The 23,121-nt window shown below is 41.5% G+C and overlaps 1 protein-coding gene and 1 long non-coding RNA gene across 6 annotated transcripts in view; one reads left to right on the forward strand and one right to left on the reverse strand.

Annotated features, from left to right (window-relative positions):
* STXBP6 (syntaxin binding protein 6) overlaps positions 1–11,462 on the forward strand; it is a 244,085-nt gene extending 232,623 nt beyond the window's left edge. For all 5 annotated transcript variants that reach the window (XM_079127279.1, XM_079127278.1, XM_079127280.1 and 2 more), the window contains 2 exons: positions 5,091–5,248; positions 10,989–11,462. In XM_079127279.1, the coding sequence (XP_078983405.1) occupies positions 5,091–5,248; positions 10,989–11,012 (182 nt within the window). In that variant the 3' untranslated portion in view covers positions 11,013–11,462. The remainder of the gene's footprint in view (positions 1–5,090; positions 5,249–10,988) is intronic.
* LOC306654064 overlaps positions 1–23,121 on the reverse strand; it is a 449,736-nt gene that overhangs the window by 155,822 nt on the left and 270,793 nt on the right. The window lies entirely within an intron of this gene.

Genomic DNA, 23,121 nt, shown 5'->3' on the forward strand with positions numbered 1-23,121 from the left:
TTTTTTAAAAAAAGAATGTTTCTGATTAGTCATTACCACAGAGGTACAAGTAAAATTTAACCTTTTGGAAGACTCCTTATCTTAAAAAGGATTCTAGAGGTTGTCTAGCATTGAAATGCAGTGGCATGACTTAGTATTGATTAGTCAGTGTGATGTTGAAAGAGCTTGGTGATGCTCTTAATCTTGTATTAATCTTTGATAATTAATGGAGTCCATGAATTAAGAGCCATCTTGTTTCACTGGTACTTTGCATTTAATCACTCTGTTTATAAAAGTAAAAGCTAGTACCATCTAGTACCATCCTTATTATTTAAATGTTATTCATTTATAAAATATTTATTCCAAGGCACAGTGCTAAGTGGACTCAATTTCCTTTGAAGCATCATGACTATCATGCAACTCAGTTATCACTGATGGGGAAGGAATGGGGCATTTCACAGGAAATGGAGTAGCATATAAGCAGTACTGAGGGGCTGTTAGGACTAAGAGACCAAGCTTTCGAGGAACCGGGCCTTTGTGTAATTTTATTTTGCTAACGTGTTCTGGAAGAGGTGCTGAGCAATGGAATGCCTTAGACTAAAAGTAGAGAAAGGAAGAAAAAAACATCTGAGGCGAATCCCACATATTAGTATCCCAAGAAATTAATTCAAATGTTACTAGTATTGAACCAGGCTTAAGTGTGCCTTATGTCCTACTCAAGAAAGTGGTATTGCTAAAAAGTACCAGCAATGAAAACAGAATAGGACCCATTTAATCTACTCAGAGAACATATCATTATTGAACATTTTGGGCATACAATATGAGATTATTAGTGTTCCTGGTCTGTTAACAGATTTAAGATAATAATTCTCCTTGCCAATTTTTGTGTTTATTAGAACCCAAATCCATTGCATGCATGCACTCATGAGTGTGTGTGTGTGTGTGTGTGTGTGTGTGTGTGTGTGTGTGTGTGTGTGTTTCCCCATAATTCAAATTGGCAGTCCTCTAAATTTGTTTGGATTATTCGGATAATTTATTGTGTGATTATTACCAAGTGGTTAAATAGATTATGAAATAGAAATAGCCCAACTAAAGCCCTTAAGACATTTCTGTTTTAGAAGATTGTTCTTAGATGACTATGTTTGCTCAGCACTGGGTGTATATGGGCATGTATCTAGTGGTCATTTTTTTAAGACAATTTTTCTCCTGCCTTACTTTCTAAACAGGAGGAGTATTTTACATTTGAAATATCTACTTTATGTATTTTATATAAAAAGTAGCTCCCAAAAATTCTGTTTAAATTGCCTCTTTACTAGCCATAGAATTAGAAACTTTAGTTACCAAGATGTAGTGTGAATTCCAGGAGAACCAAATGAAATTATATGGATATTTGAGCTGTTGATGTATTCTGTGTGCTTCCAAAACACTTTCCTCCTCTTCTTTCTCTTCTACTATCACTTTTCAATATACTTTATTCTTTTCCAATTTATTTTAATTGTGTTTTCTAACAGTGACTGAGTACGATGCTATAGCTTTATTTCGAGTTTCTTTTTCAACAAAATCTTCTAAATCACTTAATATAAAAGATACCAGCATATATGTTTTTAAAAACACACATTGAGTGGAACCGATTTGAATACAATGTCAACGAAGCAAGACCAGTCTCTGCTGTACTCTCTAGAGTCTATAATTCAAAAAGAAGTTGACTTTATTTGCTGTGGTTGACAGCTTCTTCTCAGATTGCTTGAATAAATTTGGGTATTAATATGCTTCCTGTCTATTTAGAGAGAATTACAGTTCTATCTGCCTCAAGAGACTGCCTCATTTCCAGATTTAACTCAGCACAGTATGATGGGCCCTAACTTTTGAGTAAGGCATCCTATTTACAAAGCGTGCCTTGATTGAATAAATATGTCTCGATACTGTGAGCAACACACTGTGATACACACCAAGATATCTGAGGAGTGTCTTCCATGAATTTCACACTGAATTGAATCAAGTGGGATTGTTCCATTATTCCTACATTCCCTAAAGAGCAGATGTGCTTTTAAGGTAGGTAGAGAGACAAACTTCCAAGTGCATCATATCAGATAAAAATGAGGGAGGAATCTAGAGTAGATCCCAGATTTTTGGCTGGATTGAAGACCTGAGCAGATATTGGGGTTCTTTGCTGAAACAAGGACCCCAAAGAAAAGCAGGCACAAAGGGAAAGATAATGGGGTCAGGTTTAGACCTGCTGAATTTGAGATGACCTTGTGTCATGTAGTTGAAGTTGTCCAGGACAAAACATATATGGGCTGTGCTTGTGAAAGATAGATTTGGAAACAGAAGTCATGAACTGGATAAGATTGTTCCATAGAAACTCTGAAGAGGGTGAAGGACAGATCCTAGAATTATAATATGAGCAAGGAATCCCAGAGAGAAGAAAGTAAGTGAACATAAGATCTAAGTCAAAAGAGGGGAACATTTGAAGATTTAAAGAATGGTCAACAGAATGAAATGGTGACTTCAGGGGATTTTTAGTCCAGCTGGATGTCACTGTGTTTACGGGTGAAGAAGTAAGGCAGTAGAAAGGTTGCCCCTGATTGTTCTTGACGAAGCACCCAAGGAGGACAGAGATAACACTTAGAGTTGAGGAGAAGAGAATGCAATTGATATAGAACTTGATAAAAGTGATGGCACTTCACTGGGCCTGAAATGTGCATAGAATTGAAACTGGGAGAGATCATTTCAGCTAGGAGAATGAGATTTGTCCAAATTCATTCTTGCGTGTGAAAATCACTGAAGGTAGATTTCTTATTGGTAGTGGTCCACAGTGTCATCTTTGAAGAGTGAAGGCAGCATTTGGTTCCCTTTCAGTTATACCATTTGGCTCTCTTTTTTATAACAACTGTTGGTTTCATATAAAACTGGGTGTCTCATCATCTGACATCCTGTACCAGACTAATTTCAAGGAAGTCATGATAAGAAAACATTATGGCTTATGTATAGCACATTCGTTCCAGAAACACAGATGTATATAACTTTTAGATCATGTGGGTCACTTCCAATGGGAAAGGCAAATCTTGTTTACAAACCCTCTTAAATGTATAGCAACTGATTCTAAAATCCCTTTGATTTAACACAGCTATTCCTAGCCACAATATTGCCTGCCCTTTCCCAGTCCTCATGTGGCTAAACTGTTGGCATATGAAGGGTAACAAGAAAGGGAGGTTTCCATGTGCCACTCCCCTCCCCTGCACCTTCCAGGCTTTGATCCATCTTCTCATTGCACACCATTGGCCTCTTCCATCTTCAGATCACAGGACTTGCAACGTGGCATGGGCAATAACTCTTAATTTACCAAGTGGAATACTTTGAAGATAGAATGGTCAGGCATTACCTTGGGAAATAACTTGTGAAAACCTGTCCTTATGCTATTCTGCTCACAAGGCTGTCATTGCAATTGCTTCCCCAGACCCACACCCTATCTGCAAAGACAGGGTACAGAATAAAGAAAAATCACTGGAGAAAGCAGGCACCAGCGCTGCCGTGATATGATCTTGGGCAGGCCTCTTTGCCTCTCCAGTCTGTCTTCTCAGTAGAATTTTTGGATTCTCAAGTGAGGTAATATTTGTGAAGGTCCTTTTGATTGCAAAATGCTATGACAATGTTAGGTTGGATAATAGGCTTTCATCATAGTCATGAGAATAACACGAAAACAAAAGGGACCAAGATTTCTCCTCCTAAATCTGTTCCAAAGTCCCAGACCTTTCATTCCAAGTCTGTGTTCCACCAAATTTCTCCAGAGTTATATCTCCTCTACTCCCTGCTCTTTTGTACATATTTTTTTTTATCTTGGTTCATATGATGCTTGCTGCAACTGGTAACACTAAGTTAATCCCATTCTCCTTCCCTTAGTGTATGTTTGAAGCCCTTGAAATCCACTCCTAAAGAAGAAAAATAGAAAACAATTTACTAAGTGCTTCCTCTGGACCAGGTACTTTCTTTGCCGGAGTTCCTTTTCCACAAACCACAGACTGTTCCCACAGGGGAAGAATTAGGAAGTCTTTGCAGCCAAGACCAGTAGAAATTACATTTCTATTAAAAACTGTCTGTGGCTAGGTGCATCTATCCTAGGTACAAAGTTAAATGATGTCATAAACTTATTCAAAGACATAAAGCTATTACATGAAATGCCATTAAATATCTTCCACTCAGTGTTAACAAAATACAGCTGTAAATTTCCTTTAGTTGTCATTTTGCAAGTTGCTACTTCTCAGTGGTTTATGCACCTGGAACTTCTTCACCATCAACTTTTGCTGACCCGTCTTTGGCAAATAGGATATCAAGAATGCATGACCCTCTGAGATGTGATGCTTTCATTTTCTCATTATCATCACTCCTGAATTTGGGAATGTCAAATTCCCTCTAGGGCTGTTTTGTGTAATAGTTTTCTACCTGCTCTCACTGAGATGCCCTATTCCATATATTGTCTATCAGAGGCAAGGAGGCCCAGTGGTCCTAGCCATGGCACAGGATTCAAGGCTGGAAACCAATACATCTACTTTAAACTTCGAGACTAACTCATAGCTCCTGGGTGGTTTGCCCACTGAGAACATTCTGACCTTGCATGTCTTACCAGGATGGTAAGCCATATGTTTGAGGGTATCTCTTACTTACTGGATGAAGGGGGAAAATGAAGGGGAAGAACTAAAGGAATATCTGGAAAACTCCTGTGGTCCCATTTTTCCTGTGATTAGTCTCCTAAATTGCAAACCAAAAGGAAATGCACATAAGGTCCAGACATGACTCATTGAACTTGCCTAATTCTGTGAACTTGTCAGGATTCTCATTTACTTTTGCAAGCCAAGCCTTAAATCCAGATGGGCCCCATCGTTTTGAGCCTCAGCAGACAGAACACTGGCAGAATGGATGGGTGTGGAAAGAAGTATCCAGGATCTGCCTAGGTCCTGCTGTCTCTCTGTGGGTATTCTTCTTCAATGAGTGAGACAGAATCAGAAGAAATGTCAACTTGCTTCCTGGACACTGGCGGCTTCTCCATAGCATGGATTCTGTTCACTGAGGGTCGACTGAGCTAGCTCCTGATGCTCTTGCTCTTCTTCTTCCAGGAAACAGCATCCTCCACTCTGCTGCTGATAGTGTTACCAGCGCAGTCCAGAAGGCGAGCCAGGCCTTGAATGAGCGTGGGGAGCGGTTAGGCCGAGCGGAGGAAAAAACAGAAGACATGAAGAATAGCGCCCAGCAGTTTGCAGAAACTGCACATAAGGTGGGCTAATTGAGGGCAGGGGTCTTAGCTCTGGGCTGACAGGAAGTTATAGTACCAAGGAACTTTATTTCAGCCATGTTTCCTGTGATGCAAGATAGAAAGCAGCTTTCGTTTTTATTCCTCTTTGATAATTCCCATGTGCTAATTACTAAGTACCAGAGTCATGAAAAATTTCTTCTGTACCTGGTTTCTTTCTGATGGTCTTTCTGATGTCCTCATCTCATCCCAATCTCTAACCTTCCAACCTTGACACTTTGGGAAACCTGGACAATTTTTAGTTGATGCCCAGAAGGTTAGGACTCAAGTTTCAGGGCACAGGATGAGGCAGAAATGAGATCAGGTCAGAATATATCCCCATGCCTGGCCAAGCCCTGAAAGAATCTCTGATGGGCTTTAAGCTGCTTGGGCTTACTGTTCTATCCTATCTCTTTCCTGTCCTGCATCTGACATCTTGTGTCCTTATCTTTTCCCCAGGCACAAAGCAAGCTCTAGTCTCCTGTCCCCACTGACAGGGGTCAGGTATTATTTCAGTGCCTGGATTCTGGGCTCAGAACTTGATGGTATGGAGCTGCAAGATGCCTCCTGCTTCTGAGTCCAGAGACTAGCATTCCGCACGTGACTGGGTGCACCCATGTGCCTCCATACCCTTGCTAAGAACAGCGCCTTTCAGAAGGTGAAGTGGGAGTTTTTATTGGTAGTCATTACCTAAGGCAGTCACAAACCGAAGATGAGGGGCCCCATTGGTCAGGTGATAAAGAGGATTTATGTTGTCTCTATGCTTCGGATCAAAGGGCAATTCTTTTTCTGGCTAGGGATTGGAATTTAGGTTTCCAGAAACAACTTCTGCTGATGATGGTCTGTCAGACTCATAATCTGGACCTTCAGATATGCTTTTCAGGTGATTTATGGGGAAAAAAATTAATTTGCATCAACAGAAAGTCCTATTGCTACTGAGGAAACAAAAATGGGCAACCTAAAAGGCAACAAGAAAAATAAAAGCAGCAGAGCTGAGTGACCTCCCCCAGGCTCACACTCATGCCCAGCTGGAGATCTGACTCCAGGTAGATGCCTCTTGTTGTTCTTCCCTGCATCAACTTTGCACAGATCTGTCTGGGAATGCCGTTGATTCTCTATCGCCACGGGGTCTTACTGCACTGCTACCCATGGGATCCTTTGGAGATCCTTGGAGAACTGGCCTGATCTGTCTGAAAATGTAACAGCCCTCCTGGAGGCCAGGGTGTCAGATGTTGCTGCTGTTGCCAAGGAAGTGAATTCAGATTTAAGATGTCCCTAGTCTCTCCCTCCCTTCTCCAGCCTTTCTGTACAGAAGTAATGATAAGATGGAAATGCTGGAATTTCAGTCCCACATTCAATATAGCAGCAACTTAAATAATTCAAATGGGGATGGTCAGTGGAAATTTGGAAAAACATTTAAAGTGTTGAACTGGAAAAGAGAAGGCTGAAGGGAATGACTTCCTAACTTCCCCACGTCTGGGAAGGGTGAAGTGCAGCAGTTATCTTTCATGTCTTCCCACACAGAATGGAGCAATCAATAGGGCACTGATAAAATTCTGCTAAAACAAGAGTTTAGGGTAATGATTAAACCATGAACTAGGTTATCAGGGGATACTATGAAATTGCTCTTCCTAAAATGGCATAGACAATACCTGGTTACCTTCCATGAAGGTGTCCCTATCAGAGGGGGTTGTACAAACACCCAAGAGGATAACTTAACCAGATGACCTGAATTCTTGGCCTTGGCAACTGTGTTTCCCTAATATCACGGCCAAGTTGGCTAGGTGACCGAGAAGCAATTTTGTATGGTAGTTAACATCTTGTTTGAATTTCAGACCTGTTATTTACCATCTGGGTGATCTTGGGCAAGTGCTAAAGTTCTCTTAGCCCCAATTTCCTCATCAGTAAAATAGAGCTAATTAATAATAGTACTACTTCCAGGGTGTTAGAGAATTGAATGAGTTTGAAGCTATCAGCATAGTATGTAACACATATAAATCTGAATTATTATTATTTAAAATTGCTTGCATAAAAATAGTTTCTGCTGAACCTGCCCTTTCAGACATGATGAGCACTACACGGGGGCTGCAGAAGTGTTACTAGTGATAGAGGCTCCTTAACACAGCAACAAAGAAGGAATGGAGGTGAAGATTTTTTGCTTTCCAAACTCAAAGGAACATTGTGGTGGGAGGGCCTCCTTCTACAAGTTCATACTGTCTACATAGACAGCATCTCTTGAAACGGGACCTGCCAGAGCACAACCTGGCGAAGCCACCCAAGGACGCTCTGACTTTGACCACAGGAAGGGTCGGTGCCAGGCAGTTACCTGCTCTCAGTAGAGAGGAATGAGCCAGGGGCAGTTGGTGTTGGGCCCAGGTTCCCCTCCTGCAGTATTCTGCAGGGAGAGAGGCCACTGGAGTCTGTTAGCATGTATGCAGGAGTGTGAGACAGTGTCAAAGCCAGACTTGCATTTTCTGAAACTGGGATATATGCTTATGAATCACTGGCATTGGCAGTATTCCTAACGAGCAGATTGACCTCTTTGGATAAGGTGTAGCTATTTTCCCAGGGATGAGAACTGCTGATTTGGCCCTGCTAGTGTAGGCTCACCAAGAAGATGTCATTTCACTGGCCAGGCCCCAGCAGGACCTGCTGGTGAGGAGAGAGTTCAGAGATGGGAGCCAGGCCTTCCACCCCCAGGCATGTGTGGCTTTGTTGACTCATAAAGAGTGGGCTGTGTTTACAAGTGGAAGCACAGCACACATGGCAGAGCCCCGAGCAGAGAACAGTGATTCCAGGTGACAGTTCCTCCCAGCTCCCAGTTGAATAAGGACACCACCCCACATGGGAAGGTATGCCAACACCTGTTTAGATTGCAGTAGACTTTGATCTTCGACCTTCTAACTTTCCCAGAATCCCTGCAGTGACCCAGGTGTAGGAGTGAAGGAATCACTTTTGCACAACCCTGCCCTTAAGATGTGTGAGTGTTTGTCCCCTGCAGAGCAAATGGAAAATGATCAGAATGATCCTTCTCCCCACTCCTTGCACCCCCTCTCCCTACTGAGTTCCCCCACCCTGGTTAGCCTGGCTTCAGGAAGTGCAGTTCCTTCCTGAGCAGTGAAATGGGCACAGTCCCAGCTGTTAGGAAAGAACAGCTCTGCCACAGAGCAGCCCTGTGCACTCACCCTGCCCCAAAAAGCAGAGTGCTACAGTGTAAGCAGTGCTCTGAAGCCCGCCACGGGCCATGAGTCAGCGAGCAAGTGTTACCCACACCTAGGCATCCTCAGATGACACTTCTCCCAGGAAGGACCATTTCAATCTGCCCCATTCTGTAGAAGCCCACATCCTGGGAGAAGGAAGGACAAGTGGTGCTAGTCTCACTGGGAGGGAATGACTGACTCTCCAGGTACTACAGCCAGCTGTTTCCCTTGGGCCTCTGGGCCAAGAGAAGGGTCTCAGGCCTCCTAAAAGTGTCTACCAAGTATCAGTGAGGATTTCTTAAATATCATTATTTAGATGGAGTAGATAACATAGCATTGAAAGAGAGGATTTTCCATGAGAAATTAAGAAAACAGAGAAGATCAAAAGGAAATTTTAAACTTATTTGGAAACTCTGACACCTAAATTAATCCATGGAGTTGGATATGTTTTAATAGACACATGAGGAAGCCAAGGTATGGAACAGCTGTGAACTTAGAGCTCAAGGTCACACAGCAAATTTGTGACCAGGTGTCCTGACCTTGTTTAGTCTAGTGCTTTGCCTGCTCTTACCATCCTGCCTTCCATTCTGAAGTTCCCAATTCCCAAGGGATTTCTCTTAAAAAGTCCAATGACACCACTTTCCACAAAAATGTCTATTGTAGTCCATTCGGGCTACTATAACAAAATGTCATAAAACTGATAAAACAACAGAACTTTGCTTCTTACAGTTCTGGAGACTGAGAAATCTAAGATCAAGGTGCTAGAAGATTCCATGTCTGGTGAAGGCCAGTTTTCTTATTCATAGATGACAACTTTTCAGAGTGTCCTCTCATGGTGGAAAAGGCTAGGGGTCTCTCTCTACCCTTTTCATAAGGACATAATCCCATTCATAAGGACTCCACCCTCATGACCTACTCACTTCCCAAAGGCCCCAACTGCTAATACCATCTCATAGCAGGTTAAGTTTTAGCATATGAATGGCAGGTATGGTGGGGACACAAACATTCAGACCATAAAGGTACCTCCAGTAGCAAATGGGTTTGTATTTCTGCAAAGCACAGCTGGTCACAACCTGGGTGCTCCCCTGAGCTCCATTCCAGATGTGCTGTCCTGGGAACTGGGATCTGGTTTGAGCAGCAGCACAATCACCATTGAAGATTAATGGCTGTGTGTGAATTGGCACAGATGCCTTAGTGGAAAGTTAACAGCTCAATGAATATCAGGACAGCGGCACATATTCATGCTTGGTATTCATTATGCACAACACTTAACAATTCTGTGTTTTTTTGATGGTCCTTATTGCTAAATAATGTATGAGGAATAGAGGCAGAGCAAGAAGTGGAGGCCTTACAGTAAAGGGACCCAGAGGGTGGCCATGGAGTGGAACCCATCTGAGGTAGAGGGCTGGCTCTGGCTTCTTACTATCCTACACTCTAAGCTCTTTGAGATCAGGTGTTATCGGCCCCCTCCGTACTTCTTGGCAGAACCCCACGGTGCTCAGCCTAGCAGCCTGTGCATACTCAGCTTCACATGCTCTTTGTCTGCACAACACAGAGGTTAACCTCGAAACATGAGGGCAGGGCCACTCCTGATTTTTAAAAGACAGAGAACTTGATCATGATGCGATGGTAGGGTTTTCCACAAAGCTAAAGCCTCAGAGCATCATCTGTTCTTTGCTCAAAGGAGTTCTGCACCACAGAACCCTCCTCCTAGTTATTCCCAGCCCAACCACAGGGATTCATCCCCAGTGTCAGGTTCTGGACACATGAAGAATTAATTCAGTCTCTGCTCTGCCTTCTCTGGGTCCCTTGGGAAAAGATCTAGATAAGAAAGACTTGATTTAATTTACATGCTGCAGCTGCATAGCATTTCCTTAAATACATCATCCTTGACTCCAAAGTGGGGTTTTTGGTGTTCCCATTTATAAAGATCTAACATTTCAATAGATCACCTTTCTCAAATACCAGTTGGAGAAGTAGTAAGTCAAGGTCTAAGTTTGGTCAGTTGTTCAGCCCAAGTCAGCAACACAATATAATTGTTAAGATCTCTGGTCTTGGTTGAGGTCCAGACTGGATACTGAGTATGTGATTGCATACTGTCCTACTACAGGCTGTTAAGTTTCTACTTCATGAGATGTCAGTAAATATGTACACTATGGGAGTACTGCTTTTCCCGGATAATTAGTAACCTGGGAACCCCAACTGTTCTAGGGTGAGTCTCTCATTCTGCTTGTGCATCAATCTTTCCAGTATTTCCTTCAGTGGGCTGATAGGATACTACACTTCACTCTCCCCCACTGGACCACATATACCACCTACATTAACACGGGAAGAGTAGTAAGCCCAGTGCCCACTGAACTATTTGGAAAGTGTTCACATCTACCAGGTGCCACTGTGACTATTCATGGTGATGTGTACAGAGTGTGAAATCTTGGTGCTGCTTCTCGCTATAGATGTGGGAGGAGGCAGCAGAGGGATCTACCTACTACTGAGGTCTCACTTTTCTTGTCCTTCTCTCTCCTTAGCTTGCCATGAAGCACAAATGTTGAGAAACTGCCATCCTGGTGACCCTCTTGAGAGCAAGAGAAGAGAACGTTCAGCAGTTTTTACAAGAATTCCGGACCTCCACTTGCTTCTTTTTTTCCGATATATGAACATTTAGGTTTTTTGGTTTTCCTTTTCAGATGTTAATATGAATGAAAATGTGTTGTGTTTATACCTTTCCCTAATGATCTTGCTAAGAAATGCTACAATAGCATTAGTTTCCTTTTGATTTTTCCCAGTGTGCGTGGTGGTGTGGGGGGTTGTTCATATGTGGTTTTCTTTTTAAGAATAATTTCTTTTGTAGTTTGAATATAAAGTTTGGACCAAATGATAAACCAAGCTGGGTCTCAACAGACAACGTGTATTTTTTTTCCACCCTGATATTAAGCAAGTTCAATGGGTTGATACCAGATGTCATTGTTCTGGGATGAAATAAAAGTGGAACAGCAAATGGTTTCACTCATTCTCCTAGTACTTTTAATTTGAAGAGTAAAATTAAAATTCTGTATCCTGAGACATAGTCTGTATTATGGAAAACACTTGGATTTATCAGGGGAAATAGCAGTCTTAGATTTTGCTCTTTGCATATTAATCTTTTTCATGAACCATCACCAGCATTCAAAAAAACCAAATCAGAATCACAAATAGAAATCTACTTTGTGAGCTGCAGCTTAAATACTTCTGCTACTTCTTTCCAGGCTGATTATTTGGAATTATCATATGAAGGATAAAAATTTGAGAGTAAAGAGCTAAGGAAAAGCCTTCTTTAAAAACCTCTGTATCTTCATGGGTGTTTCTCTTTTGTATTGTCCCAAATTACAGTAGCTGATATTGAAAAGAACTGGAATTTTTATCAGAAATTCATTTGCCCAAACAAAAAGTCTACATAAATGATAATGTAAAAAGGTAACTACATTTAGAAGTATTTTTTCTTTTTTTCTTTTTTTTTTTTAAACAAAGCCATGCCCATCTTAAAAACACCCTCACAATGTCCTTGAGAAAGAGCCTTTAGTTTTTCTGGTATCTAGTTTTGGAGGTTCGATGTTGTTATTGCTGTCTATTTATTTAATGTAACTTAACATGTGTATTTCTTGACGAATTGCATATCATGGCAATTGCAGCTGGCCTGGTCTGACATAAGACAGCATGGTCACCAAGCCGTTAAACTGATGTCATATTGAATAAACGTCACACACCTTTTGATTGCATATTTCTCAAGGTAACGTGGGGTTTAAAGTCTGGAAGTTTTGCTTCCTGAGGGTCAAAATGTTAAACATAAAAAAGCTGTGCTTGTTCTTCATGAGAAGATGCACCGTCAGCTCTCCAGGCAGGGATCAGGCTACCTGAGTGTCGGGCACCCCTTTTTGCCCCTTTGCATCCATTGAGCCAAATGAGTCTATGTGTACAGTAGCCTCTTACTAAGCAGCATAAGATAACTTTTGGATTACTAATGCTGATTTAAATAGCTTAAGTTCTCCTGATAAAGCACTCCCAGGGAGACAGAAAGTATATCTATTGGAAAATAAAAATCATAGGCAGTACATGTCAAAAAGATGGGATTTGCTGGAGACAAAATTTTGAATTCTCTTAGAGAGATGATCCAATTCAAGAAAACTCTATAAAATGTATATAGTAAACTTCTATAGTTTACAATAATACTTTGTACTTTTAATGTCTTAAAAGGTTAAAGAAGCAAGGAGCCTGCCATTTGGTGACCACCATTAGGAATATTTATAGTTTCTAAGAAAAAGCCCAAATATCACTCCAAATAGCTTTTGTTTGCAGACTTTGGTTCAGAAAACACACACGCACACCACATGTGCACACAGTTATATATTCAACTTCCCAAACTGGACTTTGGTTTCAAAGATAGTTGGTATAAATAATTGAAAGAATAAACCTAAAACCCTTGACAATCAGCCAAGTTCAAAAATAAAATTGGTTGCCAGCTATCTAACAACAGTGTTTGGGAAGCTGCTTCTAAAGTGGCAAAGGATGAGGTCATAAGCAGACTGTGAAATCTGAGATTCCTCCTCTCTGGTAGAATTCTGATAGTTACCCTTCATAAATGTAAGAATTCCTCATCTTGCCCTCTTTCCTCACTCTGGTGATCCATTTAGACCTAAGTCTTTTTGGAAATAGCCTAATTAGAAGAAAGCCCATCTGAATCTTTATTAGCTTCCTCTATTGATCAGCTTCCAAGCCACGGTCATGCCCTTGACCTCCCTGTGTCAAAGTCCTACTTGACCTCTGCCAATCAGAGAGGCCACACAACACTTCTCATTCCTCCTCTACCTTCCAGTCCCTTGCAGAGGAGCCCGTGGACTTAACTACATTTAAAGTTCTTTGCTATCCTTTTGTAGAAGGTGCTGTGATACAAAATATGAATACCATCTAACCAAGAGAAAATTGCTAAATATAAATCGTTTGGGACCAGCTCATTTGGTTGAGCTTGCTAAAGAATATTTAATTCATTTTTTTCATTTCTGCACTTCACTATGAATTTGGGAGATACTACATTTCTGTGAAGGACTTCTCAAATTATACTGACAACGCTTAAAGAAAAACTCTCCAGTATTACCATTTCTTCCTGGAATGTAGTTATAGTATCTTCACTAGTTATTAGATATCTGTGTACAGGAAGTATGCAGTTATTCAGGTTAATGTTTCATTTTAAAGAATGTATTTGTAAAATGTAACAATTAGTAGTTGACTTTTTTTTAAGCTCTGAAAAAAATTAAGATTATGTGTTAGACTTATAGTGAAATCTGTTTTAATACTATTGTGGCTAGCAAAGGTGTTGTGCATTTATGTAAAAATATTTACAGGATGCCCTAAATAAGGGATATTTAAGATAGGCTTCACTCTTAATTTTCAGAATTGTAACACTGCTAATGTCTGTTGTACAGTTATTAATTCTTCAGAAGTTCCCCAAGATGTCAAACGTAATTTTTGTTTTATTCAGAGACAAGTAACACCTGCTTTGTTGATTCACTATTACGGCAAACTCTAATTTTGTCATTAAATATTTTAACTCTGTGGTGAAAGTTTGTTTCTCTCAGTTATTTGTGGAATCTATTAACACTACCAAACAGATGCACACTGCCACATTTTTATGCTAATTTGAAAATCTTATGTGCCTACAGGAAACCTCAGAACTAGGATTAGCATGATGATGAAGGTTTACTCTGTTTTCTAATGGAAAAACTTGAAATGTTTTAAAAAGACTAAAGAGCTAGCCTCAGTTTGGGCAATGGACATCTATCCATCAAGAGTTGTTTTGTTTTTTTGTTTTCTCCTTCTCATGGATGAAGCAATTAAGCTGACTAATTAAATCACCTTTCTACTGATACTAGTGATGTGCTCAGCTCAAGTTCTTATAGTGTGTGCCCTTGTTCACCTGTTAAACTACAAAGAAAACTTGATCATCTTACATCCATTTATTTTTATGGAAATGCAAATACAACTTTGCATTGTGGAAGGAACAGGCTGCATTCTCCACTGCTCAGAGAAGACGACATATATAGTTGGACCAGATGAGGACCTACATTTAAGTTAATCATGCATATAAAGACACCTGCTCTTATGAACTAAACTCTAAACCAATTGCCTTACAAAGGTGATCTTTTCTTCTTAATATGTTTTGTTAGCAATTATACCATGAAACTCTCAAATTTTATGGGAGGATTAATAAGAAAAATATTTTTTTTTAATTGACGGTATCTTTTCCCTGCTGTCATTGGGAACGTGATTAAGGAACACTTGGTCTGTCACAATCATTATCTGCCTAAATAAGTAGTTCATGAAGGTGGGCAGAGAGAAAAAGAGGAAGGGTGGCAGAAAATATCAAACACATTTCCAAGCACAGTGTAAATGTCAAAGCATGGTTTCCTATTGGTACTGGTATGTGCCCCTCCCCAGCATGGGCTAGCCTGGGTCTGTGTGCAAACTCACATACACTTGCACAGCTGGCACTGAGAAAAGAGCTGGACTAAGAGATACTAAGAGACATGGGAAAAGGACACATCCCCCCTTATTTCTCCAAATGTAAATGTGCCAACCGTCCTCTTTAATGAGATGATGCAAAGGAGGAATTTTCTTTTGGTTTACTTTTTAAAAATTCAGAAATTAGATCTGTGTTAGCCTTCCAACACTATAACAAATAACTGAGGTAATCAACTTATAAAGAGAAAAGGTTTATTTTGGCTCACAGTTTTAGAGTTACCAGTCTATGATTGGGAAAGCCCCATTGCTGCTAGACCTCTGGCTGGGGAGGAGCACATGTTAGCAGGAGCACATAATGAAGCAAAACAGCTTACCTCATGACTAGAAAGTGACGAACAAAGGAAGGAACTGGGGTCCCACCCACATTCCCCTTCAGAGACATTCCCAGTGACCTGAAGACCACCCACTAGTTCCCGATTCTTTAAGGTTCCGCCACATCCCAATTGCCTTTTTGGTATCTCTGGTCATCTGGTCTTCTGTAAATGAAAAAAAAAAAAAAGACTCCTGCAGGTCCAAGACTGTGGGGCACCTGTCTTCCTCAGATGCTTACTACATTTAAAAGATGAAGGCTGTCAATGAAATTCAATGTGATGTGCATTTAAGCTCTATTATAGCTATGGTGCAACCTCCTGCCTTGACCCCACTTTTTCTCCCTTAAGTCTCATCTGGAGCCTCCGTATTTCCTGAGTGGTGTTTTCACTTTCTGTCTCACTCCCTCCCCTGAAGTTTTCTGCCACGTGGTCTTTCTGCTCTTGAGTCATGGCTGAGCCCAGAGGTCTTCAGGGTGTCTGTGCAGTGGCCCATCCCTGGGGCACTGCTGACAGAGTTCTGTGAAACACAGCTGCTCGCCAATCCCAGCTCACAGGGACCGTCAGGATACGTGACTCTGAGTTGGTTGTTCATGTGTATTGTCACTACTCTCATGTTTTGTCCATTAGATATTTTAAGTGCTCTTGATTCTCTTGGGTGGAGGGAAGATTTTTTTTTTTTTTTCATAGTGCATACATTTTTTTTTCCTGTCTTTCATGTGCTCCACCTGCCCAAGGATGCCTATTTAAATAGGGCCTGGCCTCATCACATATCCAGACTTAGATGTGTCAGGGGTTGTACAGGAATTTCCAGCCCTGAGAGTCCCAGGTGTCTCTTGTCAATATTAGACATGGAGCCTTTGTCCTGTGACATTGTATCACAATTGCTTTGTCACTTTGATCATTTGTCAGAAGACACTGAAAGAAGAAAAATGAGCCCATGGATTCGCTGAGCTTTTCCTCATAGCTTTAAAACAGGCTTAGAGGATCCAAAATTTCCTAAGAAAATTCCTGTCGTAGGCTCTGATCATGTATGCCAAATGATCTGTTTAATTATACACTGCATCCTTGGTGATTGAAGCCTCACAGTCTCTGTTGGTTTTCCTTAAAACCAATCCTCTCTGTTACCATTCAAGGAAGGAAAATACAGTTCCTACTTACTACTGAGTCTTTTTATTCATAGTACTGTGGCATCTTTCTGAGAGTTCTGTTCTTTAGACTTGGATTACAATGACCGACAGTTTTATACTGGTCTGAAACTTTTCAATATTGAGGGAGCCTTGGAATTATACAAAAAGCAAATAACTAGGTCTTATGCATGCATTGTGCCCTACCCGACATCCCCAGAGCGGAAAAAAACATCTTTTAACTGGAGTGGGTGATGGCAGGGCGCCCCCTTGTGGTGATTTACTGGAGTCAGCGTTGCATGGTGCTTGAGAAAGTGGTCCCTGGATCATCTTCCGGACTTTGAAATCCTGCCTTGGGCAAGTTACTGACTCTCTCAGTTTTCTTAGCTTTAAAATGGGGTGGTTCTTATAAGAATTGAATCAAACAGTTAATGTAAAGCTTTTGGCTTCATGCCTGCCTTGTTCATGCTCAAGATAGATCAGCTTGCAGCGGGCTTTTCTATGCTGGATCCAAAACAAGAGGAGTTTTACAGGCTTGTGGTGCCTGCCAGACCATGGTACTGGCTGGTAAAATGGACATGCTTTCCTTAAAATCTTGCTGGCACAGGGCACATGGGGAGGATGTTCTCCACACCTCCTGGCCATTTTTATGTTCCAAGGACAGCACCCTCAACATTCCATAGATGACAGCTCAGAAGAAAGGATAAACTTCCATTCTACAAGCACACCATAGTAACCACATTATGGAAGATATTTCCAGGAAGGTTAAATTCACAAGAAAGAGAAGTGAGAGAAATTGACCTCAGTATCTGTAATCAGTAATGGGAATGGAAGTAAATGGTTCATGGCCTGGGAGGTTATTTGACATGTCTTTTGGACAGTAATTCATATTCCTCTTTAAAGAAGTTCAAGGTGGTTCTGCTGATGTATCAGTATGATTCCAAGGATGTTGAAAAGGTAAAATGGCCCTTCTCAAAAATAAACCATTTGCAGTTATGATTTGTGTGTATGTAGTGTTAGGGATTAAACCCAAAGGCACTCTACTGAGCTACATCTACAGCCCTTTTTATTTTGAGATCATGATCTCACTAAGTTGTCCAAGCTAGCCTCTAACTTGAAATCCTTCTGTTTCAGCTTCCCAAGTAGCTAAGATTATGTACACCTCTATGCCCGACTCCCAAATGTAATTTGAAAAGAACCATTTACTCCACAAATTGAACTCGGGCCTAGAATGAAAACAGCTCTAAGAGAAAAAAGTGAAGTAACTAGTATCTCACTAAAATGTAAATTGGTGATAACATACCTTTTCTGGAAGGATCTTGATACACTCAGCAAAGAGAAGGAAGTCTCAGAAAAACTCTGCTGTCCACATAGATGTCATGGTGCTGTCATTTATGAAATCCTGGTAAACCCAAAATTATTATTCAGTCATTTGTAAAGTACTGTCCAGGCAAAAGGACTCAGGTCAGTTATAATAGTGGGTCTGCCCCAACCAAAATCCCAAATTCTGTCCCTCAAAATATTGCAATACAATTATATTTGTTTATATATGTATGTATTGTCATGCAAAATGCATTATGAAAAAGTAAATTAGTTGAGAGTCTCCTGACTCCATCACTAGTTTTGTGTACATAGGCAAATTGTATTCTTTTTCTGTATCCAGTTTTTATGTCTCAGAGGAAAATAATCCCCATCCAGCCTGTCTCAGGGCTGGCGAGTGAAGGGAGATGCGGAACCTGACAGAACCCTGGAAAGTGTGACGATCAAAGAAGGTGAGGGTTTCTCACCCAAGCCTTGATCTTCCACTGTTCCTACCCAAAGCCCATGGGATTCCTTTATCTACCACACCTTCCCCTACAAAGGTAGGTTCAATAGGCCCACCCCTGAGCCACTACATGGTGTCATGACTTTCTCCCCGTCCCCATCAAAGGAAAAAAGAAATCCCCCCAGACTCTGCAACTCTACTTGCCATTAGAAGAAGTGGAACAAAGGCAATAGTAGGGGACAGTCTGGGAAGGAGACAATTGGACTTAATGGCAACCCTCCAGGGAAACGCTCAGAGCAGACAGGTCGCCCTGGCTGCTACTCATCACACGACCACTTGTGACTCCTGAAAGAGTCACATGCTCTTGGAGAAAACGACCTACTGGGGAAGACTTGGAAACAAACAGAACATTTCAGAAACTCTCAGGGAGGTCAGACCTCCCATTGTACAGGAGTAAATAAAGGGGTACCTTGGGACCCACTGGATTTGGTCATCCTAACATAAGAGTGAGATAGAAAGGGCCACAGAAGAGGCCAAGGTCTTGAGAATTCACTGGGTGAAAGTGAAAGGAATGGTGACTACACAGTTATCCATGAGAGACAGGATGGGGCGAAAGGATGATCCAAGGATGTCCTTCCAGCCAGAGGACAGGCAGGGTCCTCTGCAACAGCACTCGCTGGGAGCAGCCTGTTGCCCAGGCTAGAGGAGGCCAGCAGCCAGCTGAACCCAAATGAGGTTTCCTTAGGGCAAAACCTCATTTGCCCTTAGGAAACTGCAGGCGAAAGGACTGGAAGAAGGCAGTACTGTTTCCCCTGGAGCCTGACACTAACTGTCAAAGCTTCTGCTCCCAAGGGCTCCTCGGGATTCCCCAGGGTATGTGAGCCACCCTCCCTCACATCAGGCTCCTTCTGCACCAGCTATGCTAGGAGAGTCTGAGGGTATCTCTAGGAGGAAGGAGTATGGCCCACACTCCACGTGGGCTCCTGCAGGCCCCACTCTATAGTTCCTCTTAGTTCCTGCTCTGAGGGACCATCATGGTGGACAAAAGGTAAACAGAGACAGCTGTGGCCACAGAAGAAGAGGTGAACTCTAATGAATATTATCCTTACGAAGTGTGGTTCACAGAAAGGGGCAGAAGGCCATGCCAACCCAGTCAGTAGGGCTGGTCTTGCCTATCAACTGAGGACAACTTCTAGCAATGCCCTCAAACCTCAGTTCCATGAGCAAGCCACCAAAGATGTTGTCTTAAAAACTTCATTGTAGAGTTTTGTTTAATAAAAGAAAGCCACAAAAGTAGTTGCCAGCTCTGCTTAGGCCAAGAGAGATGAGACCCCTGGATTCAGTCAGGACCATGAACTCATTACTTACTACCTTTAACCGGCATGGCCACTGTCAGACTCTTTTGCTACTGAAACATTCACATATGCTGCTTCTACTATCCAGAACACTTTCTTCCCCAGCATATTATGGGCTGATCATTTCTCATCTAACAGGTCTTCAATTCAATGTGTCCTCAGAAAGACCTGCCCTGACAATCACATCCAAAGCAGATTCCTATAGGTTGCCTCTCACTGCATTCTCTTCCTACCTTATAAAGCCTATGGAAATGTGTGTGCTCTACATTTGCTTACTTCTTAATTCTGAGAAGCCAGAAATCTTGTTTGTTTTGTTCACCAGGCTTCATCAGGGCCTAAGATTCAACACACACTTAGTATATTGTTGGAAATTGAATGAGCCTGCCCCCTGCTCAAAGCTCCATGCAGACGGACATGAATGGGAGTGTGCAGAAAAGAGTCCAAATGGCTAAACATTTGAAAAGATATTCAGCCTCACTCATAGAAAAATGCAAATTTTTTAAAAGATGGCATTTGAAAAAGCTTGATTGCATGTGATAACCAAATACTTGTTGAATGGGAGTATAAATTGAGACCACATCTTAGAAGACAAATTGTCAACATTTTTCAGGATTTAAATTACTTGTACCTACCATGCCAACTCAGCTCCATCCCAGGACTGCTCTGGGAGTCTCTAGCCACCAGTGCTTTAGATGACTCAGCACTGTGTCTCCCATAAAGGATGCTGTTGCTTAGCTCACCCTCCTTGAAGCAGCTGCACTACAGCCTCTGGGAGGCAGAAAGAAGTTTCAGAGAACATAAAGTCCCCAAAACAATTCAAATAATTCACACTTGTTATTGTCCTGTTTGATACTCCACGTTGGCAGGTTCTTCTGTGGTTCCCATCCAACTTCTACAGCCAAATATTTTCCCTGTCTCTTCAGTACTTTCCCTTTCTCCGGGATTCTGAAACTGGAAGGGAAAGAAGGAACATTGGATGACTAAGCTGCAAAATTATTTATCTGCTGTATGGGGAAATTCTTTTACTCAGCTTGACCAATTATCAATTTATCGTCTCTGTTTCAAATTCAGCATTTTTTGTCCTGCATTGTGATCCTGGAGCTGAAATCTGAACATTGTACCTACTCCTTCTGAACTCTTGGATAGTTAGCTGCTTTTCACTGATTAACAATCCCTTACATTATATTTGTCCTGTTCGCATTACCGGCCCAGTTTCCTGGGCCCTGCCTGATGTATCAGTAGATTCTCAGACAATGTGACTTAGTTCCTGTTCCAGAACTGTACCACTCTCCCCAAGTTGCTTTTACTTAAATAAATGTTCCTTACTTTTGGAAAATGGTCTAATTTCCTACTTTGCTAAGATCCTACTAAAAATAATCCCCACCTTGTCTAAGTTCTTTTGACTCCCACCTTTAGTGATCCTCCACCTGTTTAAGGAGGACCCCTCTTCTGGAGCCCTTCATTCCCATCTCTTCCCACTGCTCCAAGGACCACGTTCCATCAACAACAGTAGCCATTGTGTCCGACGACTATTTAACTAGTATCAACCATTTGAATAGATGCAAGCCTGTCAATTCCGCCTCTCATACATAGTCCGTCTTACTCACGATTCTTCCATCATTTCCCCGATCTAGCTCTAATTCTTAACTGGTCAAGTTGGTTGACATTTATCAATAGTCTACTATATACATGTGCTTTGTACATGCTGATGTGGGAATGTTCCCAGGGAAGAGTGATCCTAAGATAATTTATTCCAGTCTCAAATAATTCTACTTTCTCCTCTGGTGAGAAAGGGAACCATATGAACGGAATACACCCAAAGTAAAATAAGGACTGCACCAGATCAAAGAAGGCAATAGAGTTCTTCTTCCTCCCCTCCAGACTCCCTGGAAAGTAGGTCAGGTTCATCTTTAGGATGACAAATCTGATCATTTATGTCAGAATTCACAAAGTGGTATGTCAATAGGAGCCAGATGTAAAATTCAATGAAATAGGTCGTAGAGGACAGTAAGGAGTGGTATATGCATGGGTCCTAAGGAGGTGCTGCAACTTCAGTTCCCCATTGTGGCAACATGGGAAGCAGGCCAGATCCTCCAGCCTTTTCAAAGAGAAGCAAGGATTAGGCATTTCTATGCAAAACCTCCCATTTGGGCCAAGCAAAGCACATCAGTAGATAATATCTGGAACTTTGGTGGCCAGTTTGTATTGCTGTCCTACTCAAAAAACATTAGGACATCCATCCTCATAATCTGCAAATAAAATCTGAATCTGCAAATAAAATCTGAATCTACAGTCCAGTATGCAGGGTCCTCATGATCTAACCCCAACCACCTTCCTAACCCACTCCTCACTTTCACACCTGATGTCTCAGTCATAGTTCTATGTGAGACCACCAGTTTCCACCTCATGCCTTTGATCACACCGAAGTAGTGGTGGCCTGGGATGCTCTTCCCTACCCTTGCCTTCCCACTCTGCCCATCTTCCATGGATTTACACAACACCCCTCTGCTCCCAAAATTCCTCCTGATTTTCTGCCAAGCTGAAGTAACCACTTCTTGCACATTCTTGTTGCTTTTCTTGGTCCTCTGGAACATTCAGCTGTATATCATAGATGCAATTTGTCCACTTCCTACCCCAGTGGCTCCTAGAGAACTGAAAGTAAATCTTGGTCGTATCTAATGTGTCTAAGAACACACACAAGTAGACACTTAATAAATGTGTGTTCATGTATTGGATGAATTTATGAATGGCAACAAGCTACCAAAATGCTCTGTTATTTCTTATTCTCAGCCCAGGAAAAGATAGAGTATTTTTTATCCTTAACATGCTTTTACTGTTTATATATAGATTAACTTTGGGATATTTTTCTCATGATTCTAAACTCTGCTGAGAAATGTATGTGTGTGTGTACATGAGTGTACACACACATTAGACAAGCCATTGCTCTCAAACTTAATGCCCTCATTTATAATATTAGAAAGTAAAACTCACTTCATAGGATTATTGTAAGAATTACACCTGACATATGTTAACTACTTAGCATGATGACTTACATACTGTAGGCATTCAACACATGTTAACCTTGTCATGGTTTTAGTTATACACATGTTTGGCTGTGAGACAGCTGAAGTCCTTGTTTTCACAGTAAAATAGATCTTAAAGACAATTGAGAGTACAGGTACACAAGAACTATGCCAATGCACATTGTGCAGAGAATTATAACCCTTTAACTGGTCATCCAAAAGGAGGGTGCCTGTATTATATCTCTGGAACAGAAGGGTGAAAGGCTAGGACAGAGGTGACATCAACCATCTTGACCAATGAAACTGTATGGCAATGATTCTGGTGATGTGGCTGATTGTTTTACACAAAATACAGGTGACAGCAGCACATCTGTTGCTTCCTATTGAGCAGGGTGGAGCTGGGGGTGAGAGTGGGACAGAAAGTTGCCAGAGCAGGCCAGGTCCTTAGGCCTGGGGAGAGGGTACTGGTGATGAACTCTTATATTCCAGTTATCTCCACTGCCTGCTGAAGGTCCCCTCCTACACTCCTCT

The sequence above is a fragment of the Sciurus vulgaris genome (genome assembly GCF_902686455.1).
Source record: "Sciurus vulgaris genome assembly, chromosome: 2".
NCBI classification, from domain to species: Eukaryota; Metazoa; Chordata; class Mammalia; order Rodentia; family Sciuridae; genus Sciurus; species Sciurus vulgaris.